Here is a 14,645-nt window from a genome sequence, read left to right on the forward strand (position 1 = left end):
CGTGGTATCCAATTGTTGTAGTAGCTACTATCTTGTCTCATCGCTACAACTCCCGTACGGGCTCGGGCCAGACGAAGGTTGAAAGTCATGCGTCCTCCGATACACAACCCAACCAAGCCGCACTGCTTCTTAACACAGTGCGCATCCAACCCGGAAGCCAGCCGCACCAATGCGCCAGAGGAAACACCGTGCACCTGGCCACCTTGGCTATCGCACACTGCGCCCAGCCCGCCACAGGAGTCGCTGGTGCGCGATGAGACAAGGACACCCCTACCGACCAAGACCTCCCTAACCCGGGCGACGCTAGGCCAATAGTGCGTCGCCCCACGGACCTCCCGGTTGTGGCCGGAAGAATATAAATTATAAATGGTCCATGAGCTTAGTTCAACTATCACATGCCATGATAACCCAAAATACTGTAAACTTGTTTTCCCCCCAATGTTTGTAAACATTGGTATTTTTTCTTGTATAAAAACATTGGAAAATTGTCTCTGTCTATTAATCTTAGAGTGGTTTCATTTCGCCAGGGCCATGAATTCAGCGTTTTACAAAAACAGAGGCAGGGTGCCACTTGAGGGCAAAGTAATCTAAAAGTAACAAACTAATCAGATTACGTTAGAGTTTGGGTAATCCAAAAGTTGTTACTGACTACAATTTGACAGATAACTAATAGATTACATTTAGAATGTAACCGACCCATCCCTGGATCTAAGACATTGGTGCTATTGTGTCAAACTCTGGACCAAAACGGTAAATAAAATACATCTTATACCAGCGTTTTCATGTGAGCTTGTCTCACACATGAAATTCGACCATCAGAGCAAACCCATATCTTGGTGAGCAATAGAGAGAAAGAAATAGTTTGTGTGAGAAAGAAAAGGGAATGTTTTATGCACAGAGTTCCTTCCTCAGTTGTGTTGTGAGGGGAAATGTTATGAGGCGCACACCCGGGTCATGTGACATGAATGGCAGAGGAGATGAGAGTCCAGAGGGAAGCACTGGGAGCCCTGCTGATCCGAGAGCTGCTTCCCACATTCCTGAGGAATAAAACAGACATGGAGAGAGAACATTACTTCTGATCTGAGTTCAGGTATAATTCTTCATAAAGTACATACAGTACACTACTATGGTCTGTGTTTTTCAACCCTAGTCCCGGTGACTCGCAGGATGTTCTGGGTATTGTTCCAGTACAGTTATCACACCTGATTAAACTATCAAGCCCTAGATTAGTTGAAATCAGGTGTGTTATTGCACAGCTGGAACAAAAGCCTGCTCACTCTCAATGAACACGGGTACAGACTGACCACATTACGTAGCAGGTGTTGTTAATATTAGATGAAGGCCGTACTAACCTCACAGTGGTAGCACTCAAAGTGATAATCGTTGTTCATAGACATCACCCGGAGTATCTCCTCGCTGCCCTGTAACAAAACAGCGGTGGTGAGATTAGTGCACCACAATCATGGCCAAAAGTATGTGGACACGTGCTAGTTGAACGTCTCATTCCAAAATTATGGGCATTAATATGGAGTTGGTCCCCTGTTTGCCGCTATAACAGCCTCCACTCTTCTGGGAAGGCTTTCCACTAGATGTTGGAACATTGCTGCAGGGACTTGATTCCATTTAGCCACGAGCATAAGAGAGGTTAGGCACTGATGTTGGGCGATTAGGCCTGGCTCACAGTCGGTGCTCCAATTCATCCCAAAGGTGTTTGGTGGTGTTGAGGTCGGTTCAAACCATTTCTGTGGATCTCACTTAGTGCACACGGGCACTGTCGTTCTGAAACAGGAAAGGGCCTTCCCCAAACTGTTGCCACAAAGTTGGATGCACAGGATCATCTACAATGTCATTGTATGCTGTAGCTTTAATATTTCCCTTCACTGGAACTAAGGGGCCTAACCCGAACCATGAAAAACCGACCCAGACCATTATTCCTCCTCCACCAGTCTTTACAATTGGCACTATGCATTGGGGCAGGTAGCGTTTTCCTGGCATCCTCCAAACCCAGATTTGTCCAACGGACTGCCAGATGGTGAAGCGTGATTCTTCACTCCAGAGAACACATTTCTACTGCTCCAGAGTCCAATAGCTGCAAGCTTTACACCACTCCAGCCATCGCTTTGGCATTGCGCATGGTGATCTTAGGCTTGTGTGCGGCTGCTCGGCCTTTTGTGGCCTACCACTTTGCGGCTGAGCCGTTGTTGCTCCTAGGCGTTTCCACTTCACAATAACAGCGCTTAAAGTTGCCTGGGGCAGCTCTACTCCCAATGTTTGTGTAAGTAGATTGCATGACTGTGTGCTAGATTTTACACAGCAGTCAACAACGGGTGTGGCTGAAATAGCCGAATCCACAAATTTGAAGGGGGCGTCCACATACTTTTGCATAAATAGTGTAGTTGGACATTTGAGTGGCATGCAGTATTGTCTAACTACATGATACGCAACAAACACATTGAATGAAACGAGACACTCACCTCAGCAGGTAAGATGGGTTGTAAGCAGGCAGCACATTTAGGAGCAAACGTTCTGCGGGGCAACAAGAGTTCCAATGGCAGAATAGAACGACATGTAGACCTAGAAATGTAATGTACTACTAATGTACAAACCTAACAAACTGTGTGATAAACTGAGTATTATCCTCTGACCATAAACAACTTGACAATGGAATTAATGTCGACCCCCATCTGTATGTCAACGCCCCAGTTTGACCTACTGAAGACACCCGGCCTCACCTGTTGTAGTCCGAGACACAGTAGATGTTGCTGAGGTGGTCGACGGTGAAGGGAACTCCGTCCAGGGCTTTGGAACACACCACACAGCGGAAACAACCGGGGTGGTAAGAGTTCCCCATTGCCTGGAGGATCTGATGGACGAAACAGATGGGGGAATGTGAAGAAATGATTTTTGAAAACAAGGTTAGAAAATGTGGTCTTGGTCAGAAACATTTTCCTTTTTTATGGTCATGGTCAAAAATACACGGGCTTGAATGTTGAGGAGTCGCTGACGCACACACAAACACACACACACACACCTGTTCCAGGATAAGGTGGCCACACACACTGCATTTCTCTGCTGCAGCCTGGAACCCTGAGAACTGACAAGTATGGAGAGAAGAGAGAACATTTGAGATATGATTTTATATCATACCATAGAAAAGTACTATTTAAAACTTTAATGCAATTTGCTGTAATGTCTAGGAGGCCATTGTTTAGAAATGTACTGCACTGATATCCAGGAATGGAACTGAAAGAGAGAGAGAATCTTTGGCCTTGCCCTCTTACCATGTAATCCTCTTTACAGTACACAGAGCCATTGACGTTGTAAAAGTCCTTGTTTCTCAGGGTGCGACCTAACAGAGAGGGAAACATGAATGACCACAGAGGAACAGAGGGAGGCCAGGCTTACCCAGATGTTTTCCTTGCTTTGACTATATACCGTGTCCTCTGTGATATTACCGGCATTTAAAACGGTACTTATTCACATAAAAATACATCCGTGTGTCACTAACTGCAAACACATTCATGGAGTGGCATGATTGTTCAAACTGAGTTTATCATATCACCAAGAAACTCTAGACCCACTCCAATTTGCATACCGCCCCAACAGATCCACAGATGATGCCATCTATATTGCACTCCGCACAGCCCTTTCCCACCAGACAAAAGGAACACCTATGTGAGAATGCTGTTCATTGACTACAGCTCAGTTTTCAACACCATAGTGCCCACGAAGCTCATCACTAACACTAAGCTAAGGACCCTGGGACTAAACACCTCCCTCTGCAACTGGATCCTGGACTTCCTGATGGGCTGCCCCCAGGTGTTAAGGGTAGGCAACAACATCTGCCACACTGATCCTCAACATGGGGGCCCCTCAGGAGTGCGTTCTCAGTACCCTCCTGTATTCCATGTTCACTTATGACTGCACGGCCAGGCATGACTCCGCAACACCATTAAGTTTGCCATCGAGAGCATCCTGATTGGTTGCATCACCGCCTGGTTTGGCAACTGCTTGGCCTCCGACCGCAAGGCTCTAGAGGGTAGGTGTGAACGGCCCAGTACCTCACTGGGGCCAAGCTTCCTGCCATCCATGACATCTATACCAGGAAGGCCTTAAAAATTGTCAAAGACTAGCCACCGTAGTCATAGACTGTTCACTCTGCTCCCGTACCGGAGAACCAAGTATAGGTCTAAGACTCCTGAACAAGTATAGGTCTAAGACTCCTGAACAGCTAATCAAATAGCTACCCAGACTATTAGCATTGTCCCCCCGCCCTATTTTACACTGCTGCTACTCTGTTTATTATCTATGCATAGTCACTAACTCTACATGTACATATTACCTCAATTACCTCGACTAATCTGTGCCCACGCACATTGACTCTGTACAGGTACGCCCTGTATATAGCCTCGCTACTGTTATTTTACTGCTGCTCTTTAATTATATATATATTATAAGTTAAGTAAAATAATTGTGTGTATATATATATATATATATATATATGTGTGTGTGTGTGTGTGTGTGTGTGTGTGTGTGTGTGTGTGTGTGTGTGTGTGTGTGTGTGTGTGTGTGTGTGTGTGTGTGTGTGTGTGTGTGTGTGTGTGTGTGTGTGTGTGTGTGTGTGTGTGTGTGTGTGTGTGTGTGTGTGTGTGTGTGTGTATATATATGTATATGTGTGTGTGTGTATATAAATTATAATATAAAATTATAATATCCCTGCCTCTTGGGATCTAAGAGAATTTTGCAGTTTTAAAGCTAAATAATATAATTATTTATTTACATAAAACATATTTTTCTGAAAACTACATTGTTGGTTCAGGGCTTGTAAGTAAGCAGTTCACTGTCAGGTCTACACTTGTTGTATTTGGCGCATTTAACAAATTACATTTGATTTGATGATGCAGTTGGCTTGGAATGCTTCATTTCCGCTGAGTTAAAGGGAAAGTTCACCCAAATTACAAAATGACATTGGTTTCCTTACCCTGTATGCAGTCTATGGACAAGGTACAACGGCAGTCCATGCTTTGGTTTAGTTTCCACATGCTATAATTTGAGTATTTGTTGCACCATTCCCATTCAAGTCATGGGACCGATGTTAGCATTTTTTGCTCATCTTTAAGTGACTTTGTTGTGCTTCTCAATCAATTTTGAGATACTTTTGGATGATTTGGACATGATTTGCAAAAAAATCTAATATCAGTCTTATGACTTGGGATGGGATTTGTGCCACAAAAGCTCAAACGTAAGCATGTGGAAACAGGGCCCGGGAAACAAAACCAAAGCATGAATTGCTGTCATGCCTTGTCCGTAGACTGATTATAGGATAAGGAACCAATGTGCAATTTGCGTGAAATATCAGTTTAACCATTCTGCTGTTGTTCAATCAGTCAGTCAACTAGAGGTGTGTGTGTGTGTGTTCAACTCACCACAGGACACACAGGTGAAGCAGCGTGTGTGATAGAGGCTGTCCAGAGCCTGGCACGCATTATCCGCTCCATACACACCTTTCCCACACTTCACACATGTACCTGCAACACAATCAACACAATAAATAACCCTTGCTATACGTCACACATGTACCTGCAACACAATACAATGAACAACCATTACTCATTAAGACATGGGCCCACATTCTTTCCTGGTGAAGTCACCTCGTCAAGAAAACGTCTTGGCCTTAGTCAAACATCCCTCGTTACACACACACACACACACTCAGTAAACATTACTGTATCCCGTATATAGGACTAATAAAACTTGAAACCAACAAGATACTTCAAGCCAGACACAAGAGTCAACACTCAAAATTAGGACTCGTTTTTTTCTCCTGGCCCTTCTTAAAACGCCCTCCTGTTCTGAGCTCCGGTTAGGGCCTCTGTCGTGTTAACAGCTCTGAGCCTAGCTTAGCTGCCACAGTGAGAGGAGGTGGCAGTACAGTTCACATCCCCCGAGGGCTCAGATACGGGAGCAGAAAAACAGGCTATAGCACACCTCCGCTGCCGCACGCCGTGCCAGGGTAACACACCAGCACACGCATGACTCGCGTCCCACACACTGCATATTATAATGGCCCGGAGTCACTCCGAACACACACACCCTGCCACACGACACGCACACTGCCAGTCCAAAGCTGTAATCTTCTCTATGACTCATACTAATGGTCAGTGCTGTGTTTATCGCTACCATGTAATTTGTCTGAACATTGCAGCAGAACTAGGCCTTGCAGTTCAGTGTGTATGTATAGCTGCGCTTCCTCTGCCCTCTATGGGAGGGGATCTCAAACATTTTGGGGGCCACTTTTGTGATAGCCAATTCATCAGGGGAACACCTCATAATCAGAACAACTCGAGTGAGATTAAAATAGCACACAAGGAGTTTTACTATGACTTTGGCAGTGGATGGATATTCTCCGCCCGGCACAGCCAGAAGAGGACTGGCCACCCCACATAGCCTGGTTCCTCTCTAGGTTTCTTCCTAGGTTTTGGCCTTTCGACGGGAGTTTTTCCTAGCAACCGTGCTTCTACACCTGCATTGCTTGCCGTTTGGGGTTTTAGGCTGCGTTTCTGTACAGCACTTTGAGATATCAGCTGATGTACGAAGGGCTATATAAATACATTTGATTTGGATGGCTGGATGTACCAAGTCTCAGGAATGGGAAGGAGCATTTTAAAGGCCTGCCTCTTGGGATCTAAGAGAATTTTGCAGTTTTAAAGCTAATTTCCTGCAATTTTACACACTTTTGTAATGGGCAGAGAGAAAACTTTGCCATTTTAAAGCTTAAATTACAGTGCATTGGCAGTATGGATAATTTGTAGAGTACTGTGGATACCAATATCCCTGTGAGCCTCCCAGGCTCATGTTGCCCAGGGTTAATAATATTACATTGTATTATTGTATTACACTAAACTTATTCCACTGATCCTTGACCAAATGTACTTTAATCTGTTGTTGTTAGTAACAATCATAAAATATAATAAATGTATATATTGTTTTATCTGGCCTCGGACCCCCTGCAGTACCGCAGACCCCACTTTGAGAACCGCTGCCATGTGGTTCAATGTCTGTGCTTAACTCTACCTAACAAATGTTGTATACCTAGAGTCTCCCAATGTGATTTACTGCTTTACATTATGGAGTGATTGTTGCACAGACAGTCTTTGATGTGTGTATTTTTGCATGTCAACTATGATAATGACTCCTCATCAATTGATCTCTGCATCCCTCTCTTCTCCTTTCTGTCTGATGTGGATAACCTAGCAGCTCTACTTGTCTGGATAGGCCTCTGCCTTAGCTAGCCCACTGATGGCAAAATGTGTTTCTTTCCCTTTGCTTGTGTGGGAGGTATGTAGGTAGGTAGGACATGCAAGTCCCTACAGGTATCAAGGCACCATCCATCCTTCTCTTTCATCTATCCAATCTGTCTATCCATCCATTCATCTATCCAATCCTTTCATTGAAAAATAAATAAATGATGAAGTGGTTGATGATCTCACCAAAGAACTCCTGGCGATTCTCAGACAACGCCTCCCTCCCCGTTCCTGGCTCCTCCTGGGCTTTGATTGGTCCGGCAGCCGTAGCTGTGTTGACGAGCGTCACCGGCTTGCTGAGGGCCTTGGCATGTTCTTTGAGCATCAGACCACCCAGGTGTAGCCCCTCCCCCTCCAGTGCTGCATCTCTTAGCAACAGGCGCGTCAGTTCCTCTTGGTAGCGGGTCCCCGGGAGGTCCGAGTAGCGCGCCCGTTCCCTGCCAGCGCCCACGCCAGTCTCCTCCCCTCGTGCTGTTCCTGCTCCCCTCTCATCCCACCACTCGGGCCCAGCCCGGTAACAGGCCGCTGCCGGGCTACCCACCGCAGGCGGGTATGAATGCCGACTGTCCTGAACCCCTGTTCCTCCAGGTGAAGAGACCCCGTCCAGGTAGTCCTGCCAGCCTCCTGACCCAGAGTGTGCCCCGGCCCTGCCAGAGACTGTGTATCCCTGTCCACTGGTGGAGCCCCCTGCGTGCAGAGAGGAGAACTGCAGCTGCGGTGCCGCGGAGTAGCGGGTGTCATAGCCCAGGCTGATTCCGCTGGTGCGGTTGCTGCTACAGCGGCTGCCCATGGGGCTTCCACCGCTGGCAGTACTGGAGGCAAAGCTGGACCTGGGACTGACCAGCACCGACTCTTGGAGACTGAAGGACGAGCAGGGGCTCAGTGTCGGGCCTGGGGGGAAGAAGAAACCTCCACCCACCCCTCCTCCTCCACCCATCTCAGAGGGCCGGTGTGGGGGGTGAGAGAGCGAGGCCGGCCTGGTGCTCTCCCAGAGTTCCCCTCCGGCGCTCAGCCGCTTGTAGAACAGCGCCTCCTGGAGGGAGAGGCGTTTGTGGCGCTCCGGCTCGGGGAGGTAGTGCAGCTCGGCCATTGCGCCACCACGGGGAGCGGAGCCGTAACCCGAGGAGGTGGAGGAGGTGGGGTATGCCGGAGGGGGGCCAGAGGAGGGTGGGAGAGGAGGGTGGGAGAGGAGCTGCTGGCGTCGGACCAGCTGCTGGAGCTCCAGAGAGTAGCGGCGCTGGTTCAGAGAGGCCTTGGACCCAGCCGGGTCACAGTCCCCCAGGCCTGACTCACGCCTCATCTGGATGTCAACGCCCTCCCCCAGGTAGCAGGAGGCACGCTGCTGGGGCGACCGCCGCCGAAGGGGGGCGAGAGTCGAGAGGGAGTAGGGTTGATGTTCGCAGTCAGCAGTTTGGGGGGCAATGGAGCTTGTAGAGGGGGAGAGGTGCTGGGTAGCGGAGACTCTCTCTCCCAGTCCATTCCCACCTCTGCCACTGGCCGGTCTGCATGACTCCGTTGAGGTTGGAGAGGTGAGAGAGAACTGGCCGGGTGTTGATGGTGAGGAGGTTACAGTGCTCAGGGTTGGTGGCAGTCCACTACTGGTGTTCCCATTGCTGTTATTGTTGGTGTTGTTGACCAACTCGTTTTTCTTTTTAGAACTGGCGAATTTCACACTCCCTGAGTCAGTCAATTTCAACTTCTCCAATAACTTACTTCCAAGTCGGTCCATTGTAATGTCTAACCTGGTCGTCTAAAACTCTGAATAATCCAATTAAATTAAATGCTGTTAACAAACCACTATGTTATATAAGTTAATGTACTCAATAAATACAGTGTGTGAGTTGGAAATACATTAACACTCAAGTATGTCTACAGTACAGTTGAACTACAGTAGTTGAAATGACAGAGACCCTTGCAATCTATATGCTAAACAAATACCCCCCAAATTAGAACAACCAAAGGACAGACCTGTGTAGGCTATATGTACATATACAATAAATTAAAAAAACAGACGTTAAATAAGACGATTAAGACATTTTTGGAGGATCACATGACGATATAATCATGTTTGGATAACAGTGTTGAGAGTCATCGTGTCTTGGCTGTGGAGACTACAGGCAGACAGGTAGAAGGTAACGCATGTGAATCCATCGAGTTAGCAGTGGACTACTTCTATTGTTCTGGCAATGCTGGAGATAAAGACGGATAAAAATGGCTTTTTTAGGTCACTCTCGTGAAGCTGAAGTTGTTGTTGTCGGTCTCGTTTGAGACTAGGTAGCCCCACACCTGCATGTCTTCGGTGTGACGAAACGGTCCATTATATTAGGTTAGACTTGGTCACGTAAAGATGAGTTGTTTCCCACGCAACTGGCACCAGTATAAACTTAAATGCTCTTATTTTGGGTCCTTTTAATTAAGAAGCATTCCCCTTTGATCTTGTTTTTTAAAGCCACATGTAGTCCAGTGAAGTTCCGTTCCACACGATTTTCCACGGCAAAGCTTTTTGGAATAACTCGTCGGGCTAAGTGAGGACCAGTGGAAGGAGGAAAATAAGTCCGTTTCTGTATAAAATGTAGCGTATCCAAACTCTTCTATTCACTTTGAAAGAAACATGATATTGAAAATGCATATAAAAACGCGAGAAAAAAAAACGGATCAAACGAAAACATAAAGCATTCGATGTTTCGAGAATGTATTATTGCTCACATTCCGTTTTCAAATAATTTTACGACAAAAAAAATATGCGGATAAGTTTGAGAACGGAACCCATGCTGCCTTAAACTCTACTGACCGTTGCCAAACCAATTGTACCGTAAAAGTAGGCAAGCATTAATCCATTCCGCAAATGTGTCACAGCCTACAACAACTTCGTTTCTTTCTTTCCCCCAAATGATTTACCTCCCCCTCTTTTTCCTTTATCAGCCACTGGCTTGTTTTTTTCCTTCAGGCCGGAACACCTTTCTGCCAGCAATCGCGAATGGATAACGTCCCAAAATATTTCGTCGTTCATTCGCAAACTTCCCAGTGGGTGAACAATGGCATTGCAGAGTCCACTAGTTTAGGTGACAGACACATCAAAAGAGATTATCTTGTTTTCCCATTTTTTTCGGTATTAACCAAATTAAGAGGCTATGCCTTTATATTCAGTGGGGGCTTAAATAGGAATTCATGTGGAATTGTGGATAAGAACCTTTCCTTGCATAATTTATACTCAATTACAATCATAAATCATCACATTCAGATTTTTCACATGGGTGGGTTAATGATTTATTACACAATTATGACCTCTTAAATACCTGTCTCAGGTATGTTATTTGCCCCAGGCCTTATCAACCACACACCAATATGACGTGCCTGACGCAGAAAGCAATATATTGCTTGTTGTCAAGACCTGACACAGTTGAAATATGACTTTGGTATAGGCCTACGCGACTAGAATATGTGTAATCGGCCATAATGGTCCAAACCTATTTGGGTACTACTTTATTGTGCTCCCATTCTGTGGAATGTGCGGAAGGACATTCGCTAGAGACAACGGCGCTATGATTCCTTTTCGGCATGTACGTGTTCTCCAAGGACGATACAAAGTAAACAAGTGTCATACATTTCAACGCGATCTGAGTCGTTTTGGTGACATTAACCCATAACATGAATCACATCTTTGTGAAACAATTTTGTGTATATTAGGGCCTACTGTGGGCAGGCTGATTTTGCCTACCCCGAAGCCCCGAAGTCTTTTCTCCCTAGACTCTTTCATCGGCCTTGCAGTAGCTTAAACTGAAACGCACTGGCTTCGGTGTGTGCCTGGTTCCTGCTCCCTTGAGTTGACGAGAGCGTTCATTGTCGGCGAGTGGGGACTTGTCTGTAAAGTTAACAGAAAATACTTCATGGCTTACTCAGTGTAAAGAGCAGCTGGAGCACGGAAAAATATTGTTCACAATTATGACATCAACTTTGGGGGACAAAACATTTTATATGATGACAAATTGTGCGTGTAATTATACTTTTAAAATATTGACGTATCATTCAAGTGTAAATGCAATATTATAATTTGGTATTTTAGCATAATACTCTAATCTAATACAAGTGTGTAATTCTATGATAATAAAATACGACTTCATCTCAACCAATTCAGACCCCACATTTGATTTTGTAAGTGTATGATCATCATCACCACCACCACCACCTGAAGTCCACATAATCATTGTCTAATAGAGCGTGATCGACGTTATTATAATGTAACAAATGTATCATCGCACGTTGCTGCCTGTTACTACTTTCTTTCCAAATCCACCACCTGTTTGCCGTATCTTGAGCACTGCTAGTGGTCAAAACAATCCTCCCATGAAAATCCAACATGGCTGCGCCCCTTAGGACATTGTGTAGTACAGGTGAGGTTATTTACAATTACTTGTCATTTTCATTCAACCGAATGGTCATTTCCTTCTGAAATGTAAATAGTATCCGGCTTCCAGTTCACAAGACTGCGTTTCATCTTTAGATAGATGGCTACCCTAGATTATTTTAAATGGCTAGCTAGCTAGACAACTCTTATTGGTCAGTGATTCAGATTGAACTACATGTCTCAGTCAAATTGTATTGTGTAACATATGTTGGTCTTTGACAGCCATGTCATCAGATATTTCTAACGAATGCATTGTTCTCTTCAATTGTGTTTTTTTTTGTTTGTACGTGAGCTGCCCAATCAATGTCAGATTCAGAAACACAGGGTAGACAGCCTAGCTAAATGAATTTAATTCCTGGTCTGTTTTCAGCTTTGAGGCATTCCAGTCGTTGTTTTACTACGACTTGTGGGGCACAGTCCGGAATCAAGTGGACGACAGAGTAAGCTCTAAAAGACAGAAACTGTTAAGACAAAATGAAACACCCACAATTGTAGATAATACAGCTGTGTTGACTGTTGGTATACTTTTTTACAATTCCACTTGGTCTTGTCCACAGAAATGGTCTTGTCCACAGAAATGGTCTTGCCCACTGAAATGGCCTTGCCCAGTGAAATGGTCTTGCCCACTGAAATGGTCTTGCCCGCTGAAATGGTCTTGCCCACTGAAATGGTCTTGCCCACTGAAATGGTCTTGCCCACTGAAATGGTCTTGCCCACTGAAATGGTCTTGCCCGCAGTGGAACAGAGTATGGTGCCCTGACAGATATCCCTGACTGGTTCTTTGCAGGCAAGTTCACGATTGGAGCATTAATTTGAATGTATTGCAGGAACATATTGTGTGGTTGGTCAATGGAGCTGGTAGATGCTGTGAGTGTCGTTTGTGTGTTTCATTTGAACACGTTATGTTCATGTGGTTTTTGGTGTTATGATTTGTGTGTGTGTGTTTTATACACAGATGGCCGGTCAGCACCCCCACTGAAAGGACAGCTGAGGAGAAAGCAGGAGAGCGAGACGTTAGCAGTCAGTACCTTCTCTTATGTTAACCCCCCCCCCTTTTTGTCTTCATATTACCTCCCTATAAGTTTGTATGTAAACTCAGCAAAAAAAAAAGAAACACCCTCTCACTGTCAACTGCGTTTATTTTCACCAAACTTAACATGTGCAAATATTTGTATGAACATAAGATTCAATAACTGAGACATAAACTGAACAAGTTCCACAGACATGTGATTAACAGAAATTGAATAATGTGTCCCTGAACAAAGGGGGGAGGGGGGGGTCAAAAGTAACAGTCAGTATCTGGTGTGGCTACCAGCTGCATTAAGTACTGCAGTGCATCTCCTCTTCATGGACTGCACCAGATTTGCCAGTTCTTGCTGTGAGATGTTACCCCACTCTTCCACCAAGGCACCTGCAAGTTTCCGGACATTTCTGGGGAGAATTGCCCTAGCCCTCACCCTCCAATCCAACAGGTCCCAGACGTGCTCAATGGGATTGAGATCCGGGCTCTTCGCTGGCCATGGCAGAACATTCCTGTCTTGCAAGAAATCACGCACAGAACGAGCAGTATGGCTGGTGGCATTGTCATGCTGGAGGGTCATGTCTGGATGAGCCTGCAGGAAGGGTACCACATGAGGGAGGAGGACGTCTTCCCTGTAACGCACAGCGTTGAGATTGCCTGCAATGACAACAATCTCAGTCCGATGATGCTGTGACACACCCCCCCAGACCATGACGGACCCTCCACCTCCAAATCGATCCCACTCCAGAGTACAGACCCCGGTGTAATGCTCATTTCTTCGACGATAAACGTGAATCCGACCATCACCCCTGGTTAGACAAAACCGCAACTTGTCAGTGAAGAGCACTTTTTGCCAGTCCTGTCTGGTCCAGCGACGGTGGGTTTGTGCCCATAGGTGACGTTGTTGCCGGTGATGTCTGGTGAGGACCTGCCTTACAACTGTAACGTCGTTCGTCTGTTGAATGAAGAGAGTCAGACCGAAATGCAGTGTGTAGGTTACTCATGACTTTAATGAAGATAATCGCGGTACATGAAATAACTGAAGAAATACAAAAACAACAAACGGAACGTGAAGCCTATTACAGCCTATCTGGTGACTACAACACAAAGAGAGGAACAAACACCCACAAAATACAATGCGAAAGTCAAGCTGTCTAAATATGGTTCTCAATCAGAGCTAACGACAAGCACCTGACTCTGATTGAGAATCGCCCCAGGCAGCCAAGCCTAACTAGACACACCCCTAATCAGCCGCAATCCCAAATAATACAAACCCCAATACGAAACACAACATATAAACCCATGTCACACCCTGGCTACCCAAACATATACCAAAAACACAAAATATAATGACCAAGGCGTGACAGAACCCCCCCCTAAGGTGCGGACTCCGGGACGCACCTCAAGAGCATAGGGAGGGTCCGGGTGGGCGTCTGTCCATGGTGGCGGTTCTGGCTCGGGACGTGGACCCCACTCCATAAATGTCCTAGTTCCTCCCCTTCGCGTCCTGGGATAATCCACCTTCTCTGCCGACCATGGCCTAATAGTCCTCACCCTTATCCCCACATAACTGAGGAGCAGCTCGGGACCGAGGGGCAGCCCGGGACTGAGGGGCAGCTCGGGACAGAGGGGCAGCTCGGGACAGAGGGGCAGCTCGGGACAGAGGGGCAACTCGGGACAGAGGGGCAGCTCAGGACAGAGGGGCAGCCCGGGACCGAAGCAGCCAGGTACTGAGGGGAAACATGGTACTGAGAGGCAGCCCAGTACTGAGAGGCAGCCCAGTACTGAGAGGAAGCTCAGTACTGAGAGGAAGGTCAGTACTGAGAGGAAGCTCAGGCAGGTAGTAGGCTCCGGTAAATCCTGGCTGGCTAGTGGAACTGGATGATTCAGGTTGTCTGGCCGATCTGGCGGATCT

General features: G+C 46.3%; 1 protein-coding gene and 1 long non-coding RNA gene across 3 annotated transcripts; one reads left to right on the forward strand and one right to left on the reverse strand.

Moving 5' to 3' along the window:
- Positions 1-214: 214 nt before the first annotated feature.
- On the reverse strand, positions 215-10,247 carry LOC124014080 (LIM domain-containing protein ajuba-like). Of its 2 annotated transcripts, none has more exons than XM_046328782.1 (8): positions 7,491-10,247; positions 5,427-5,528; positions 3,282-3,349; positions 3,032-3,094; positions 2,733-2,863; positions 2,475-2,526; positions 1,353-1,421; positions 215-1,037 (listed from the first exon to the last, which is right to left on the reverse strand). In XM_046328782.1, exons 1-8 carry the CDS (start codon positions 9,031-9,033, stop codon positions 933-935), a joined length of 2,133 nt encoding a protein of 710 aa, XP_046184738.1. In that variant the 5' UTR covers positions 9,034-10,247; the 3' UTR covers positions 215-932. The 2 variants fall into 2 exon arrangements, with proteins under 2 accessions (XP_046184738.1, XP_046184737.1); XM_046328781.1 differs by having other exon boundaries at positions 2,475-2,574.
- Positions 10,248-10,823: 576 nt separating this feature from the next.
- Positions 10,824-12,490, forward strand: LOC124014609. The gene is made up of 3 exons (XR_006835049.1): positions 10,824-11,695; positions 12,080-12,149; positions 12,267-12,490. It is a non-coding gene; the product is annotated as an uncharacterized LOC124014609 (long non-coding RNA).
- Positions 12,491-14,645: the final 2,155 nt, after the last annotated feature.

This window comes from Oncorhynchus gorbuscha, linkage group LG25 (genome assembly GCF_021184085.1).
Source record: "Oncorhynchus gorbuscha isolate QuinsamMale2020 ecotype Even-year linkage group LG25, OgorEven_v1.0, whole genome shotgun sequence".
NCBI lineage: Eukaryota > Metazoa > Chordata > Actinopteri > Salmoniformes > Salmonidae > Oncorhynchus > Oncorhynchus gorbuscha.

Bases quoted from the DNA above. Each gene is read 5' to 3' on its own strand.
- LOC124014080 (XM_046328781.1), bottom strand. From the start codon at position 9,033: ATGGACCGACTTGGAAGTAAGTTATTGGAGAAGTTGAAATTGACTGAC. The intron at 2,575-2,732 runs GTGAGGCCGGGT...TTACATTTCTAG, and splicing joins TGTGTCTCGGACTACAACAG to GTCTACATGTCGTTCTATTC. The intron at 1,038-1,352 runs GTTAGTACGGCC...TTTATTCCTCAG, and splicing joins TTGAGTGCTACCACTGTGAG to GAATGTGGGAAGCAGCTCTC.